Raw genomic sequence first — 12,814 nt, 5'->3', positions numbered from 1 at the left:
TTGTTCAAATTTCTGATCAAAATACCATTAATTTATTAAACATTAATTAATAACTTTCACAATTATTAATCTTACAATGTGATCCATAAAGTATTTATAAATGTATTTAAATAGGTAATAACAAATTGTGTTATTTCGTGTACGACGCGACGTGAATTCTTTTTTTTTTAAATAATTAGTGTGTCAGTGATAACTGGGTGATAATAACCAACAAGTGATAACAAAGAGACCAAGAAAAAATATAACTACAGATGATTTACTGTTCTAATCACACTGTCGATGTGTTTTCGACACATTTCTGGTGAATCAGTTCAGGAACGATATAAAAGTGTGGCCGATAATTTATATTAAGTTATTGACGATGGCGGAACGAGATCGAGAGAGAAGACGGCGAGAAAACGAGGTTCCGGGGGAACTACTGTACGAGACAGACGAGAAGGGTCAACAGGTTGTAGTTAAGTCTATGGAATCAACATCAAGCGCGTACCTTCGGTTTACAAACAGAACTTCGCGCGCAGTCGACGTGTGGTGGAGGGACTTTCGAGGCGCAAAAAGACACTACGTAAGGTTAGAAGCGGGCACGTATTTCGACATTAACTCCTTCATCACCCATCCGTGGGAATTCAGCGATGTTGTAACTAAAGAAAGCTGTGTGATAAACAATAAACCTATATTCAGACCACCTAGGAACATAGGTGGTATGATGTATAGAACTAATTGGAATATAACAATAAGGGTAAGATGTCTGCGAGACACTGCGTTGCTGGCCCTAGCGCAACACCTACAAGACGCAGAGGCAGTATATGCCCTCGGCTTACCCCGAGTCTTAGCAGATGAGCTTCAGAAACTAATTGTAGTATTCCACAGGCCACGGACGCCTCCGCAGCGTGATTGACGACAGATTATCTTCACGATTGTTGTGATGATCATATTCTTGTATCTCACGTGGTGTTATTTCCATTACCTTGTTACCAAGGTGTTTGTCAAACTTTTTAAATAGTTAAGTAGTCACATTTTTAGATCAAGTGCATGTATAGTCCTCTGTTAAAATGGATCACTTCATACTGCATCGCATAACAAAAATGGCGAAATAATGACCAATAATGCAATGGGGTGTGGGTTTAATAAAAACTGCTGTGCGGCGCCTGTGCCCCTTCCAGGTTAGCTCGCTTCCATCTTAGACTACATCATCACTTACCACCAGGTGAGATCGCAGTCATGGGCTAACTTGTATCTAAATAAAAATAAAAATAAAATTCAACAATGGGTTTGGCGGTGTGTTTTAAAATGTTCACACAATTTAGTTGGCAGGTTCAAAGGGTCTGTTAACTTAACACTTGCGACTCATACATGCAACTTAACATAGTGTGAATCTGGCATAACATTACACTGTGAAGAGTGTAAGCCAATCAGAAGTATTTTTTAAAGAATATTATTAACTACTAGATGATGTACGCGACTTCGTCAACGTGGATTTTTTTTTTTAAATCCTGTGGGAACTCTTTGATTTTCCAGGATAAAAGGTAGCCCATCTCCTTCCCCGGGATGCAAGCTATGTTCTATCTCTGTACCAAATTTCGTCACAATCGGTTGAACGGTTGAGCTGTGAAAAGCTAGCAGACAGACAGACACACTTTCGCATTTATAATATTAGTACGTATGGATTAATGATAACAATATCATTAAATAAATATATCTAGGTATTAATTATGTTAGTTAAATATATTTAATTAGGTATAACTAAATGCATTTATTATATTTTATTATTGCACTGACAATCCTGTGTAACTGAAAGGGATTTGGTGCAAAGATCTTATTACTCTTATGCTTATATTAACTGTGATATTGGTTTGTTGCGTACAATATATTTATAGTTCTCTATTAAGTATTAAAACAATTTTATGAATCTTTACATAATAACCACCTCATAAAGTTAAAAAGTTTTATTTTTTATTTTTATGAATGGTTTACTAGCGATTTTAACATAAAACTTAATAACTATAATAAATACATAGACAACTACATACCAAATTTAAGTTTTGTGCGAATTTTATTTGTTTAATGTAAGGAACCATTCAGTTGTGTATAAATAGCTATTTACTGTACTACTGTAGGTACATGCTATAGCTGTACTGTGCCGGCAAGAAAATGAGATTTCGGCTTTGTAGTGTGTTGTCTCTGTCACTCATACCTATGTGACGTTTTGTCGGTCTCAATGACAGACAATACTCTGCGAAATCGCTATCTCTTTCTAAAGATCGATGAACAATTATTTTCTGCAGCATACTGCACTTGACTGCACACCCTCACGTCTCTCACGCTGCTCGCTCGCACTGGGTTAGTTAGTTTTAAAAATATTTTATACCTACTGATAAAAGTGATAAAATTATAATAATTACTAGCTGATGCCCGCGACTTCGTCCGCGTGGAATTAGGTTTTTATAAAATCCCGTGGGAACTCTTTTATTTTCCGGGATAAATAGTAGCCTATATGACTCTCCAGGTCTTTATCTATAGTATATATTGCGACGTGATTGAAGGACAAACCAACAAACAAACACACTTTCGCATTTATAATAAGGGTACTGATACCAGGTACCTTAATTGTGGAATTCAATGTGCCTAAAAGTTAACCCCCTATTCTTATCCATAGAATAATTATAATCGGTGTCTAATGTATCTACTAAGTACTTTGTATATTGACAGATTGTAGATTAGTTTATGTAAATACATTATATCATTATACAACTAAAGAATAATAATAATAGTTACTTCAGAGCTAGCGCGCACTACGGTGCGGTGTGTATTTTTAAATCCGCGAATTAGAATTTTAATCTATCAAAATCCGGCGCGAATTAATTCCGCAGTGCGCGCACTTCTATGTAGTTCTATATACCTAGTTCACAGTTTTTGCGGGTAAAAATGTACGGAAATCTGCCGTGGTGCGCGCTAGCTTTCTCCGCCCGAGCCCCGACCAAATTTCGGGCACGGCCCACGGTGGCCAATCTCCACGGAGAGTACCCTTCTGCGCCAGATATAGTGCGCCCAAACACACTAACAGTCCGATGGGCCGGCAATCCGACACGACTGGAGAGAGATCAGGCACAGGACCGATGCGACGGCGGATTACGTGCTCTCCGAGGCAAGGTGCATCAACTTCCTAACACCGGCCTAGTATACTGAGAAACAATAGGTACACCCTGATTTACCTATGTAACCCATTTTTCTAAGAACAATTTATTTATTTATTTATTTATTTACACTTTATTGCACACAACAAAAAGTAAACATTGAAAAAACACAATACAGGATCTTAATCTAATAGCTGTAGCATCCAAAGTCGGCCTTATCGCTAAAGCGATCTCTTAAGACCAGGCAACCTTTTATTTTAATTTTATTTATATGGAAATTTTTGACGACCTCCCTGGCGCAGTGGTCTTATTAGTGAGAGGTCCTGGGTTCGATTCCCGGCAGGGGTTTGGAATTTTATAATTTCTAAATTTCTGGTCTGGTGGGAGGCTTTGGCCGTGGCTAGCTACCTAGAAAGAGATAGTGGTTTTGTAGAACGTTGTCTCTGTCGTTGAAACCGACAAAACGTCACATAGATATGAGTGACAGAGACAACGCTCTACGAAGCCGAAATGTCGTTCTAAAGGTCGATCTACAATATATTTCCTGCCGGTTAATGTCACGTAGGTAATTAGCCGCCTGTCATACAACTAAATGTAAAAAAAAATTCAGCAGCGATTAAGTTAAGGTTAATTTTTAAAGTAACAAATAACCATAATTTGTCACTACCTAGGTAGATAGGTAATTTTATTGCATTTAATTCTATTTATAATTTCTTATTTGAAATCATGAATATTTTGTTAACTATATTATAAGATTATTAGAAGTGTGTAATTGCTATAAGTAATCACTATGTGCCATGTCTATGTTATTATTATTTAATGCTAAAATGTGTATTTTAAAATGTCTGCTATTAAATGACTCTTTTATAAGTGGGGTTTTATTTTAAGTTATAGGTGATAAGTATGTTTTGCCAAGTTTACGTAGCTCTCTTTAAAAAATCAAAATCAAAATATTTTTCTTTTGAATCGTCAACTGCATCTGCCACATATCTGCCACTACCTTTAAGGTTGACATTCATGAGCATACTTTGACTTTCCTCAGAATTAAGACACAGTTAAAACCAGTTAAACTAGACAGATTTAGTTAAGATACATCATCATAAATCTGTCCTTTTTTTCTACTGTCTATGAATCATCTCATTTTCTCTGTCTTGAGTCAAAGTAGGTACCCCATGATATACCTGGATACCATTAGTTAAAGATCACGAAAAGGATGGATGTAGGACAGAAGTATAGTACGCGACAGATCAAGATGGCAATCGGGGTGAGAACGCCCCGCACAACCAGGTGCGGGATAGCGCGGGTGTCCGAGGCGTCCCCCCGCTTCATACCCCAATTGCCATCTCAACCTGTCCCGCACTATACCTCTGACGCACAAATAAAATTCATTATTCAATACTAGCATATAATAATAAAATTAGTAATTACTTTTATGGTAAGTTATTAATTACTTTTATACAAAAAGTTATTACTTACTGTTACTTTAATAATACTTTTTTTTTAAATCGAGGGTAGAAAATAAAAAGCAAAGTAGGGGGTATAAAAAATAAATTATTGTAAAAAAAAAATTGAATTGAATAATATGAAAAATCACAATTCCTAATGGCAAGTCAACTGTCAAAATCACTCGGCGTTCTTCATTTCCTTGTGTAAATGCGCGACTATCGCGACCGCGCCGCCTGGGATGAAACGAATGAAATTGTCTGCGGTCACCGGCCCCAGTGCGTACATGCCCTTAGGGGAATTTAGTATCTCATGGGTACTTACTACTTTTGTCTACGACTCGTTGATATCGTGGATTTGTCGATAGCTTTTCGAACGAGGCTGTGGGCATTACCTACTATAAGTCCTGCAAATTGCTATTACGCTGGAACCATGTCTCATTAACATCGAAATGACGTCATTTTGACGTCAGCCGAAATAAAAATATACCATCAGCTCGAAACTTCAGTCTAGTGCTGACGTCACTAAAATGGCGGTCACGGCGTTAGCAATTTGCGAGTCTTTATAGCTTATAATATTAATTATTAGTAATGTTATACAAAAAAGTAATTTTACTTTAAAATCGAGATAAGAAAATAAAAAGCAGAGTAGGGGGTATAAAAAATAATTTATTGTAAAAAAAAATTGAATTAAATAATATGAAAAATCACAATTCCTAATGGCAAGTCAACTGTCAAAATCACTCTGCGTTCTTCATTTCCTTGTGTAAATGCGCGACTATCGCGACCGCGCCGCCTGGGATGAAACGAATGAAATTGTCTGCGGTCACCGGCCCCAGTGCGTACATGCCCTTAGGGGAATTTAGTATCTCATGGGTACTCTTATCTATTGCTATGGGGTTCGACCTCCCATCTACCGGCTTATTGGGGTCCACACCAAAACCCATACCGGAACTATACGGGTTAACCGGTTGGCAATCGCATTCAATTTTCTTCACACATTCATACGGAATGATTTTCGTATTAGTATTTGTACATTTACATTTCACAGCGCTAGTGTTGTCATTGTCTAATTCTAAGTTTCCCTCGCTCATTTTCCTTTTATTACAGTTGGTTTCCCGACATTTTGTATCAGTGTTGCCATTTATTTCGTTGTAGTTTAAATATCTCGACTTGCAACTCTGTATGCCTTGTTCGAGGACGTTTTTGAGGTTATTCCAATGGCTTTTAAGGAAACACAGTCTTTGGCTCTCTTCTTTCTTCTCCATGCATTTGATGCACTCCTTCTGTATATCTATTTCGTTTAAGCTGAAGTTGGTTTGGAGGAAGAATAGATCTGGTTTTGAACCGATAAGGATAGCTATAAGGCATACTGTTATTTCTAGGGTGTCGTTTGTGACTAAGTTGAGGAGTTTGACCCGTTTTGGTTGTAAGGTCTCGTCTTGTTCCTGTTTGAGTTTGGGTGAGGAGTCCTCGCAGGTAACTGGGCTGATCTCCACTATCATGTGTTCTGGATACGGAGTGTAGTGGGGATGGTTTCCTGATGGACCGTCGAGCATCATTTTGTATACCTTTAAAAATAATATTTAAATATTGAATAACTAGCATTTTGCTATCGTATAAGTACTATTTTAATTTATTCTTATGGTTGTTTTAATAAAATACGAATATATATAAAACTAGCTTATGCTCGCGACTTCGTCCGCGTGGACTACACAAATTTCAAACCCCTATTTAACAGTGGCGTGCACAGGATTTGAAGCCAGGGTAGGCATTAGTTAGGTAGGAACCTGTTTACTGGCAGGTCATAATGAAAAATATGCATTGAACTATTACAACTGGGGTAAGCAGTGCATTTATGCCTCTATGACCTGCACACCACTGCTATTTAACCCCCTTAGGGGTTGAATTTTCAAAAATCCTTTCTTAGCGGATGCCTACGTCATAATAGCTAACTGCATGCCAGATTTCAGCCCGATCCGTCCAGTAGTTTGAACTGTGCGTTGATAGATCAGTCAGTCAGTCAGTCAGTCACCTTTTCCTTTTATATAATTAGAATAAGAATAATTAGATAAAAGAATTTTAATGAAAAAGTATAGTACGCGACAGGTCGACATAGCCGTCGGGGTACGAGGCGGGACGCCCCGCACGTCACCCGCGCTATCCCGCACCAGGTTTGCGCAGGTGCTGTGCGGGGTGTCTCCACCCCGATTGCTATGTCGACCTGTCGCGAACTATAGGTAGATGCCAAATTCTCCTGCGGGTGTACACCTCACGCGGCGACCTTTGAAGTCGACAAGGCGGCGTGCGACCGTATCCAAACGAACAGACTTCGAATCACGTCTCGACTTCGCCCGCGTGGGTTTAGATTTTCGAAAATCCCGTGGGAACTCTAATTTTTTGGGATTAAAAGTGATCTATGTCACTCTCCAGGTCATCAATTATATCTATGTAAAAATCAGGTCAATCTGTTGCTCTGATGCGGCTTGCAACGTGATTGAAAGACAAACCAACCAACAAACACATTTTCGCAGTTATGTTTTTTTTAAACGGAGATAGCGAGCAAACGAGCAGGCGAGTCACCTGATGTTAAGTGATTACCGCCGCCCATGAACATTTGCAGCACCAGAGGAGCCGCCGATGCGTTGCCGGCCTTTTAGGAATTTCTTGGTCCGCCCCTTGAATAACCCCATGTTGTAATCTAGTGTAACACCGCCGATGGGAGTTGGTTCCACAGTTTGCATGTGCGTGGAATGAAGGATATTATTATGTACTAGCTGATGCCCGCGACTTCGTACGCGTGGATTTAGGTTCTTAAAAATCCTGTGGGAACTCTTAAATTTTCCGGGATAAAAAGTAGCCTATGTCCTTCCCCGGGTTGCAAGCTACCTCTGTACCAAATTTCGTCAAAATCGGGTGAACGGTTGAGCCGTGAAAAGCTTTTATTGGATATTATTACATATTAAATTACATATAAAATACAGATTAAAAAAAAAAAAAAAAAACAAGTAATAATTAAGTAGACCTAGGTCTAGTAGACGTATGAATGGGCAACCCCTGCACTAGTAGACACTGTATTACAGTGGGTTGCCTTCTCCATTTCTAAAAACTTGAATAAATGTTATTACTAATTAATTAAACGTAATTAATGTATGACGAGTGCGTGTGTGCGTGTGTGTGTATGTGTATTATTTGTTGTTTATATTAGCTAGTTTGTTTCAATCATATTATTTTAAACAGAAGATCCTCAGTTTCGTTATAATTTAGAGCTAGCAGACAGATAGACAGACAGACACACTTTCGCATTTATAATATTAGTATGTATATGTAATAGGGGTAGTGATGCTCACATGGCAGTAGTCCGGGTAGGCGACTGGCGCCAGCTTGGCGAGCGAGTCAGCCGGGCTGCGGTGCACGTGGCGGACGGGCAACGCCGCGAGGCGCGCCAGTCGCACCGCGTCCGCCGCGCTCACCCCCGACCCCACCACGAGCACCGACTTCTCTGGACCTTCCCCTTCTGAAAACGGAGTCATTTTTTAAAGTCCAAATTGACATATAAGTTGCTCAATAACCTTGTTAAATTATTGTAAATTCTATATAATTTTTATTACAGAATTTACAGACTAATACAAAATAGTCAGAATATAATAGATATTATCATCATAACTCCAATGCAAATGAGCCAATGATAAGGTATCGTAAATCTGAAAATTATAGTTGGGTTACAGAATTTTAGAGAAAATGAAAATGAAAATGAAAATCTTTTTTTATTCGTATAAACTTTTACAAGTGCTTACGAATAGTCGGATGCATCTACCACTGGTTCGGAATGCCTTTCCTGCCGAGAAGAACCAGCAAGAAACTCGGCGGTTGCTCTTTTCAAATATTTGATATAGGTACAAAATTACATAATAGTTAGAATGTACTGCAGTCTTTAAGGTCTAGTCAGTATTGAGTTACAGACTAGTCAGAATGTATTATAGAGTTTACAGAACAGTGAGAATGCATAATAGAGTTACCAGAACAGTCTGAATGTATAATAGAGTTTACAGAATAATGAGAATTTATTATTATAGAGTTTACAGAATCGTTAGAATTGATTAGTTTACAGAATAGTCAGAATGCATAATAGAGTTTCCACAACAGTCTGAATGTATAATAGAGTTTACAGAATAATCAGAATTTATTATTATAGAGTTACAGAATCGTTAGAATTGATTAGTTTAGAGAATAGTCAGAATGCATTATAGAGTTTCCACAACAGTCTGAATGCATAATAGAGTTTACAGAATAATCAGAATGAATTTACACAAATCTAAATATATAAAAGGAAAAGGTGACTGACTGACTGACTGACTGACTGATCTATCAACGCACATCTCAAACTACTGGACGGATCGGGCTGAAATTTGGCATGCAGATAGGTATTATGACGTAGGCATCCGCTAAGAAAGGATTTTTGAAAATTCGACCCCTAAGGGGGTGAAATAGGGGTTTGAAATTTGTGTAGTCCACGCGGACGAAGTCGCGAGCATAAGCTAGTACAATATAGAAGAGTTTACACAATATGCAGAATGTATTATAGAGTTTACACAACAGTCAGAATGTATTATGAATTTACAGAATAGTCAGAATATATTGTAAAGCGACTGCTCACCTCTGGTAGCCAACAGATGCAGAGCCCGCTCGACTTGGTCCAGCGAGTGCACGGCGTGGCGGGACACGTGCGCGGGCAGCACGTTGGGCCTGTCGCCCGCGCCGCACGCCACTATGACGCGGCGGCACGCGTACCGGAAACCGCAGCCTTTGGACTTGTCGTACCTGGAACAAATTATATACAAATTTGTATACAGGCTGTAACCAGAACGCTAGCAACAACGAAGACAGATGATATAGTACTGATGATTACTGATATGATACCACAAAAAAAAAGGAAAAAGAAGTATAAAATTTTTTATAATTTTGAAAAGTTTACGATATATTACAAAAAAATCTGATTGACGCTAGAGGTCAACGAATGTTGCGTAAGTAGGCCATTCGAAGTCAATGCCACGTCGTAGGCGGGGCATTGGCCCGAGTTTTGCACGCTATACTGTTCAAATCAGACTTATCTCGTACGTTTGTATAGAGCGAGTGCGAAGAGTCCTCTGTTAATATCTTACCCGGAGACCCAGAAGTTGGCGGCGCGGGGACAGGACTGGTGGCAGGGCGGCGGCGCCCGAGGAGCTCGCGTCACGCTGGTCACCGCCACGCCGCACCGGAAGTACCTCTGACAAGGGAAACCATTCACCATTAGACCATAGAACACTAGCCAAAATCGTGACGTCATCATAAATCCAACATGGCGGCATATTTCTCTCTATTGCCCCCTAAATATGGGTATCAAATTATATGGGGCGATACAAACTAGATACAGTCCATTCTAAGCTACTTTGGTTCCTTACTGGTGTACTAGATGGCGCTAGTAGTAAATTACACCACGCTAGCTATATCTCTCTACATTCACCTGCAGCCTGCAGTTTGCACGCCTGCGTCTATTATCCGCAGCCTATTCTAAAAACTACTTTAGTTCCTCACTGATATACTAGATGGCGCTATTAGTACAATACACCGCGCTAGCAATATCTCTATATATTCACCTGCATCTTGCACGGCGACACTCACGCAGCGGGGTCTTCTCCGTTTGACCTAGGCCAAAACGGGGGTACGGGCCTCGAGGCATGGCCTCCTTGCCCGGGTGTGGCGCGGGGAAGAACGCTTCCCCGGTAACGTCCTTTAAGCCGTTGTCGGCTAAGGCCTGCCTTCTTGGCTTAGGGCCTCGAGGTCTCGGTTTTGTGTTGGGTCCAGGGCGCCCCTACTGTAGGCTGTGGGCTCGTCATTGTGCACAGGGGTATTATCAACGCCGGTAAAGCTTGCGTCGTCCTCATCGTCGTCCTCTTCATCAGCACGTTGCGCTGGTGTGGGTGACCGCAGAAGCTCGCGAGGTAGAGGACGCCCGTTTGGTGGTCTGGGTTGAAGCGGTGCTATCCCGTGGAGGTGTATGTACGGTCCATGGTCCGCGCGGGCGAACATTCGCCGCGCAAGTGCATGGACGTACTCCTCCACGGTGGGCGTCTTGGTATCCCGATGAATGACGTCGTTTCTGACGTACCTCGGAGCTCCAACAATCAGGCGCAGGCACTTGTTCTGTTGAACCTGTAGCCGGCGCTTCTGGTAAGCCGAACAAAGAGCGTACCACGCAGGTGCCGCATACGTCAGGCGTGAGCGGACATAGGCTCCGTAGATACGGAGTTTGGTCTTCGGTGATAGTCTTGAGGTGAGGACCTGGTACAGCATCGACGTGGCCGCCTTTGCGTGGTTCACGGCGTGATCCACCGTCGGAACCATGTTTAGGTTACAGTCGATGCGGCACCCCAAGTAGCACACCGAAGTCTGCCACTCTATGCCCTGGCCTCGAAGTTGGAGCTGACGTAGCGGCTTCCGTACGCCGAACAGAATGGCTGCCGTTTTCCCCACGTTGACAGCCATTCTCCATTTGTCCAGCCATTCAGGAAGCAGGTTCAACAGGCGTTGCATGCGATTAGTGGCAACAATTTGGTGATAGGACGACGCAAGATACGCACTGTCGTCAGCGTAAAGTGACAACAGTACGTCTTCCTCCCCCTCGCGCAGATGACCGGCGAGGGTAGGGATATCGTCTGTATACACTGCGTACAGACATGGTGATAGACAGCTGCCTTGGGGTACTCCGGCGCGTATTGGGCGAGGCTGGGAGTCCGCGCCGTCCACGGATACATAGAACGACCTGCCCTCCAGGTATGAAGCTACCAGACGAACGATCGCGGGTGGCAAGTTAGTGGAGAGAAGTTTCGCCAGGAGTCCGGCGTGCCACACGCGGTCGAAAGCCTTTTCGATATCTAGAAAGACCCCGACGGTGCAGTATCCTCTGTTCTTCTCACTGGCGATGTGGTGTAGTCCTCTTGCCAGCTGGAGCGTCGTGGAATGATTACTGCGAAAGCCAAACTGCTCATCCCTCGGTTGTAAGTGGGGGGCGAGCCTCCGCAGCAATAGACGCTCAAACAGCTTCGCGATGTGCGGCAAAAGGGTGATCGGACGGTAGCTCCCTGGTAGACGGCGGTCTTTTCCTGGTTTGGGGATAGTGATAATCTTTCCCAGCTTCCAAGTCTCAGGAAAATGTGAGGTACGGAGTACCCCGTTAAAAACTCTCGTCAGTGCTACGAGAGCTCTTCGAGGCAGCTGCTGTAACGCGGCGATCGGGATCCTGTCAGGGCCTGGCGCCTTCTTTTTTGGTAGTCTGAAGACGGTCTTTCTCAGTTCAGACGGAGAGATAAAGTCTTCTCCCTGAAGCGGAGGTATCTGGGCCGACAGGAAATCTTCCACTTGTTGGTAGATCGCCGCGTGGTGTCTGGTCGTGGTGTCGTCGGTGGCCGATGGGTTGGGGGTAAATTGACCTTCCATATACTCCGCCATGATCTCTGCTCTGTCGATGGCGGAGTATCTTCGCCTACCCTCACGGTCTAGCAGAGGGTAGACGGGTGTGGTAGTTCCGGTAAGAGTCTTACAGAGGTGGTACAGGGTGGTATCTGACTCCGACGCCACATCGATGATATCCTCCCAGGCGGCATCTTCACGGGCGCTGAGTGCATGCGCCAACTCCTCTGTAAGACGGTTGAGATCTTGCTTGACCCTTGGGCAGCGAGTTCGCGCCCAAAGCTTGCGTAGGGCACGTTTTTTCACAAGCTTGTCTCGGAGTGACCTCGGCAGCAGATCCCTTCGGCCAGCGTGTGGTTTAGTGGTCGTTGCCGCGTCTTTGGCATTTTGTATGGCCACCATGAGTGTACGGGCGGCCCAGTCCACATCCACTGGGGTCGATATCGGTCCTACCAGCTCAAACTTCGACAGCGCGCTGGCGTACTTTTCCCAGTCTGTTATGGTTCTGGGAGGTGGCGGTATAGTAAAGTCGCGCTGGAGGTTCAGCGTTACAAGTATGGGCAAGTGTTCAGTGTCGAGGTCGTATAAGGTTTCAACACTGATGGGATGGTCAATCTGGTGGTGCAACACGATGTCCAGGACGTCGGGCTGGTGGTGGTGATTTGTTGGTATGTTAGTCGGTGAACCTGGTCCCAGAATACCATAACGGTGGCGCTCACTGTCTTCGAGTAGCTGCCTTCCGGTCGTGGTGTTGACACGCGAGCCCCAGGCTTGGTGCTTTGCGTTTAA

At 42.7% G+C, this 12,814-nt stretch overlaps 3 protein-coding genes across 4 annotated transcripts in view; 1 reads left to right on the top strand and 2 right to left on the bottom strand.

Moving 5' to 3' along the window:
- LOC117983680 (protein 4.1 homolog) overlaps nt 1–12,814 on the bottom strand; it is a 202,280-nt gene that overhangs the window by 4,657 nt on the left and 184,809 nt on the right. The window lies entirely within an intron of this gene.
- On the top strand, nt 56–3,995 carry Vhl (von Hippel-Lindau). Its single transcript, XM_069499497.1, has one exon. The coding sequence runs from the start codon at nt 362–364 to the stop codon at nt 893–895; it is 534 nt and encodes a 177-aa protein (XP_069355598.1). The 5' UTR covers nt 56–361; the 3' UTR covers nt 896–3,995.
- The window catches only part of LOC117983420 (oxidative stress-induced growth inhibitor 1-like), a 49,313-nt gene continuing 41,721 nt past the window's right edge, over nt 5,223–12,814 (bottom strand). For both annotated transcript variants that reach the window (XM_034969961.2, XM_069499763.1), the window contains exons 7-10: nt 9,736–9,842; nt 9,231–9,394; nt 7,924–8,090; nt 5,223–6,144 (exon numbers count right to left, since the gene is read on the bottom strand). In XM_034969961.2, coding sequence (XP_034825852.1) covers nt 5,314–6,144; nt 7,924–8,090; nt 9,231–9,394; nt 9,736–9,842 — 1,269 coding nt within the window. In that variant the 3' untranslated portion in view covers nt 5,223–5,313. The remainder of the gene's footprint in view (nt 6,145–7,923; nt 8,091–9,230; nt 9,395–9,735; nt 9,843–12,814) is intronic.

The sequence above is a fragment of the Maniola hyperantus genome, chromosome 7 (genome assembly GCF_902806685.2).
Source record: "Maniola hyperantus chromosome 7, iAphHyp1.2, whole genome shotgun sequence".
In the NCBI taxonomy this organism is placed as follows: Eukaryota; Metazoa; Arthropoda; class Insecta; order Lepidoptera; family Nymphalidae; genus Maniola; species Maniola hyperantus.
This window is presented reverse-complemented; position numbering and strand designations above follow the sequence as displayed.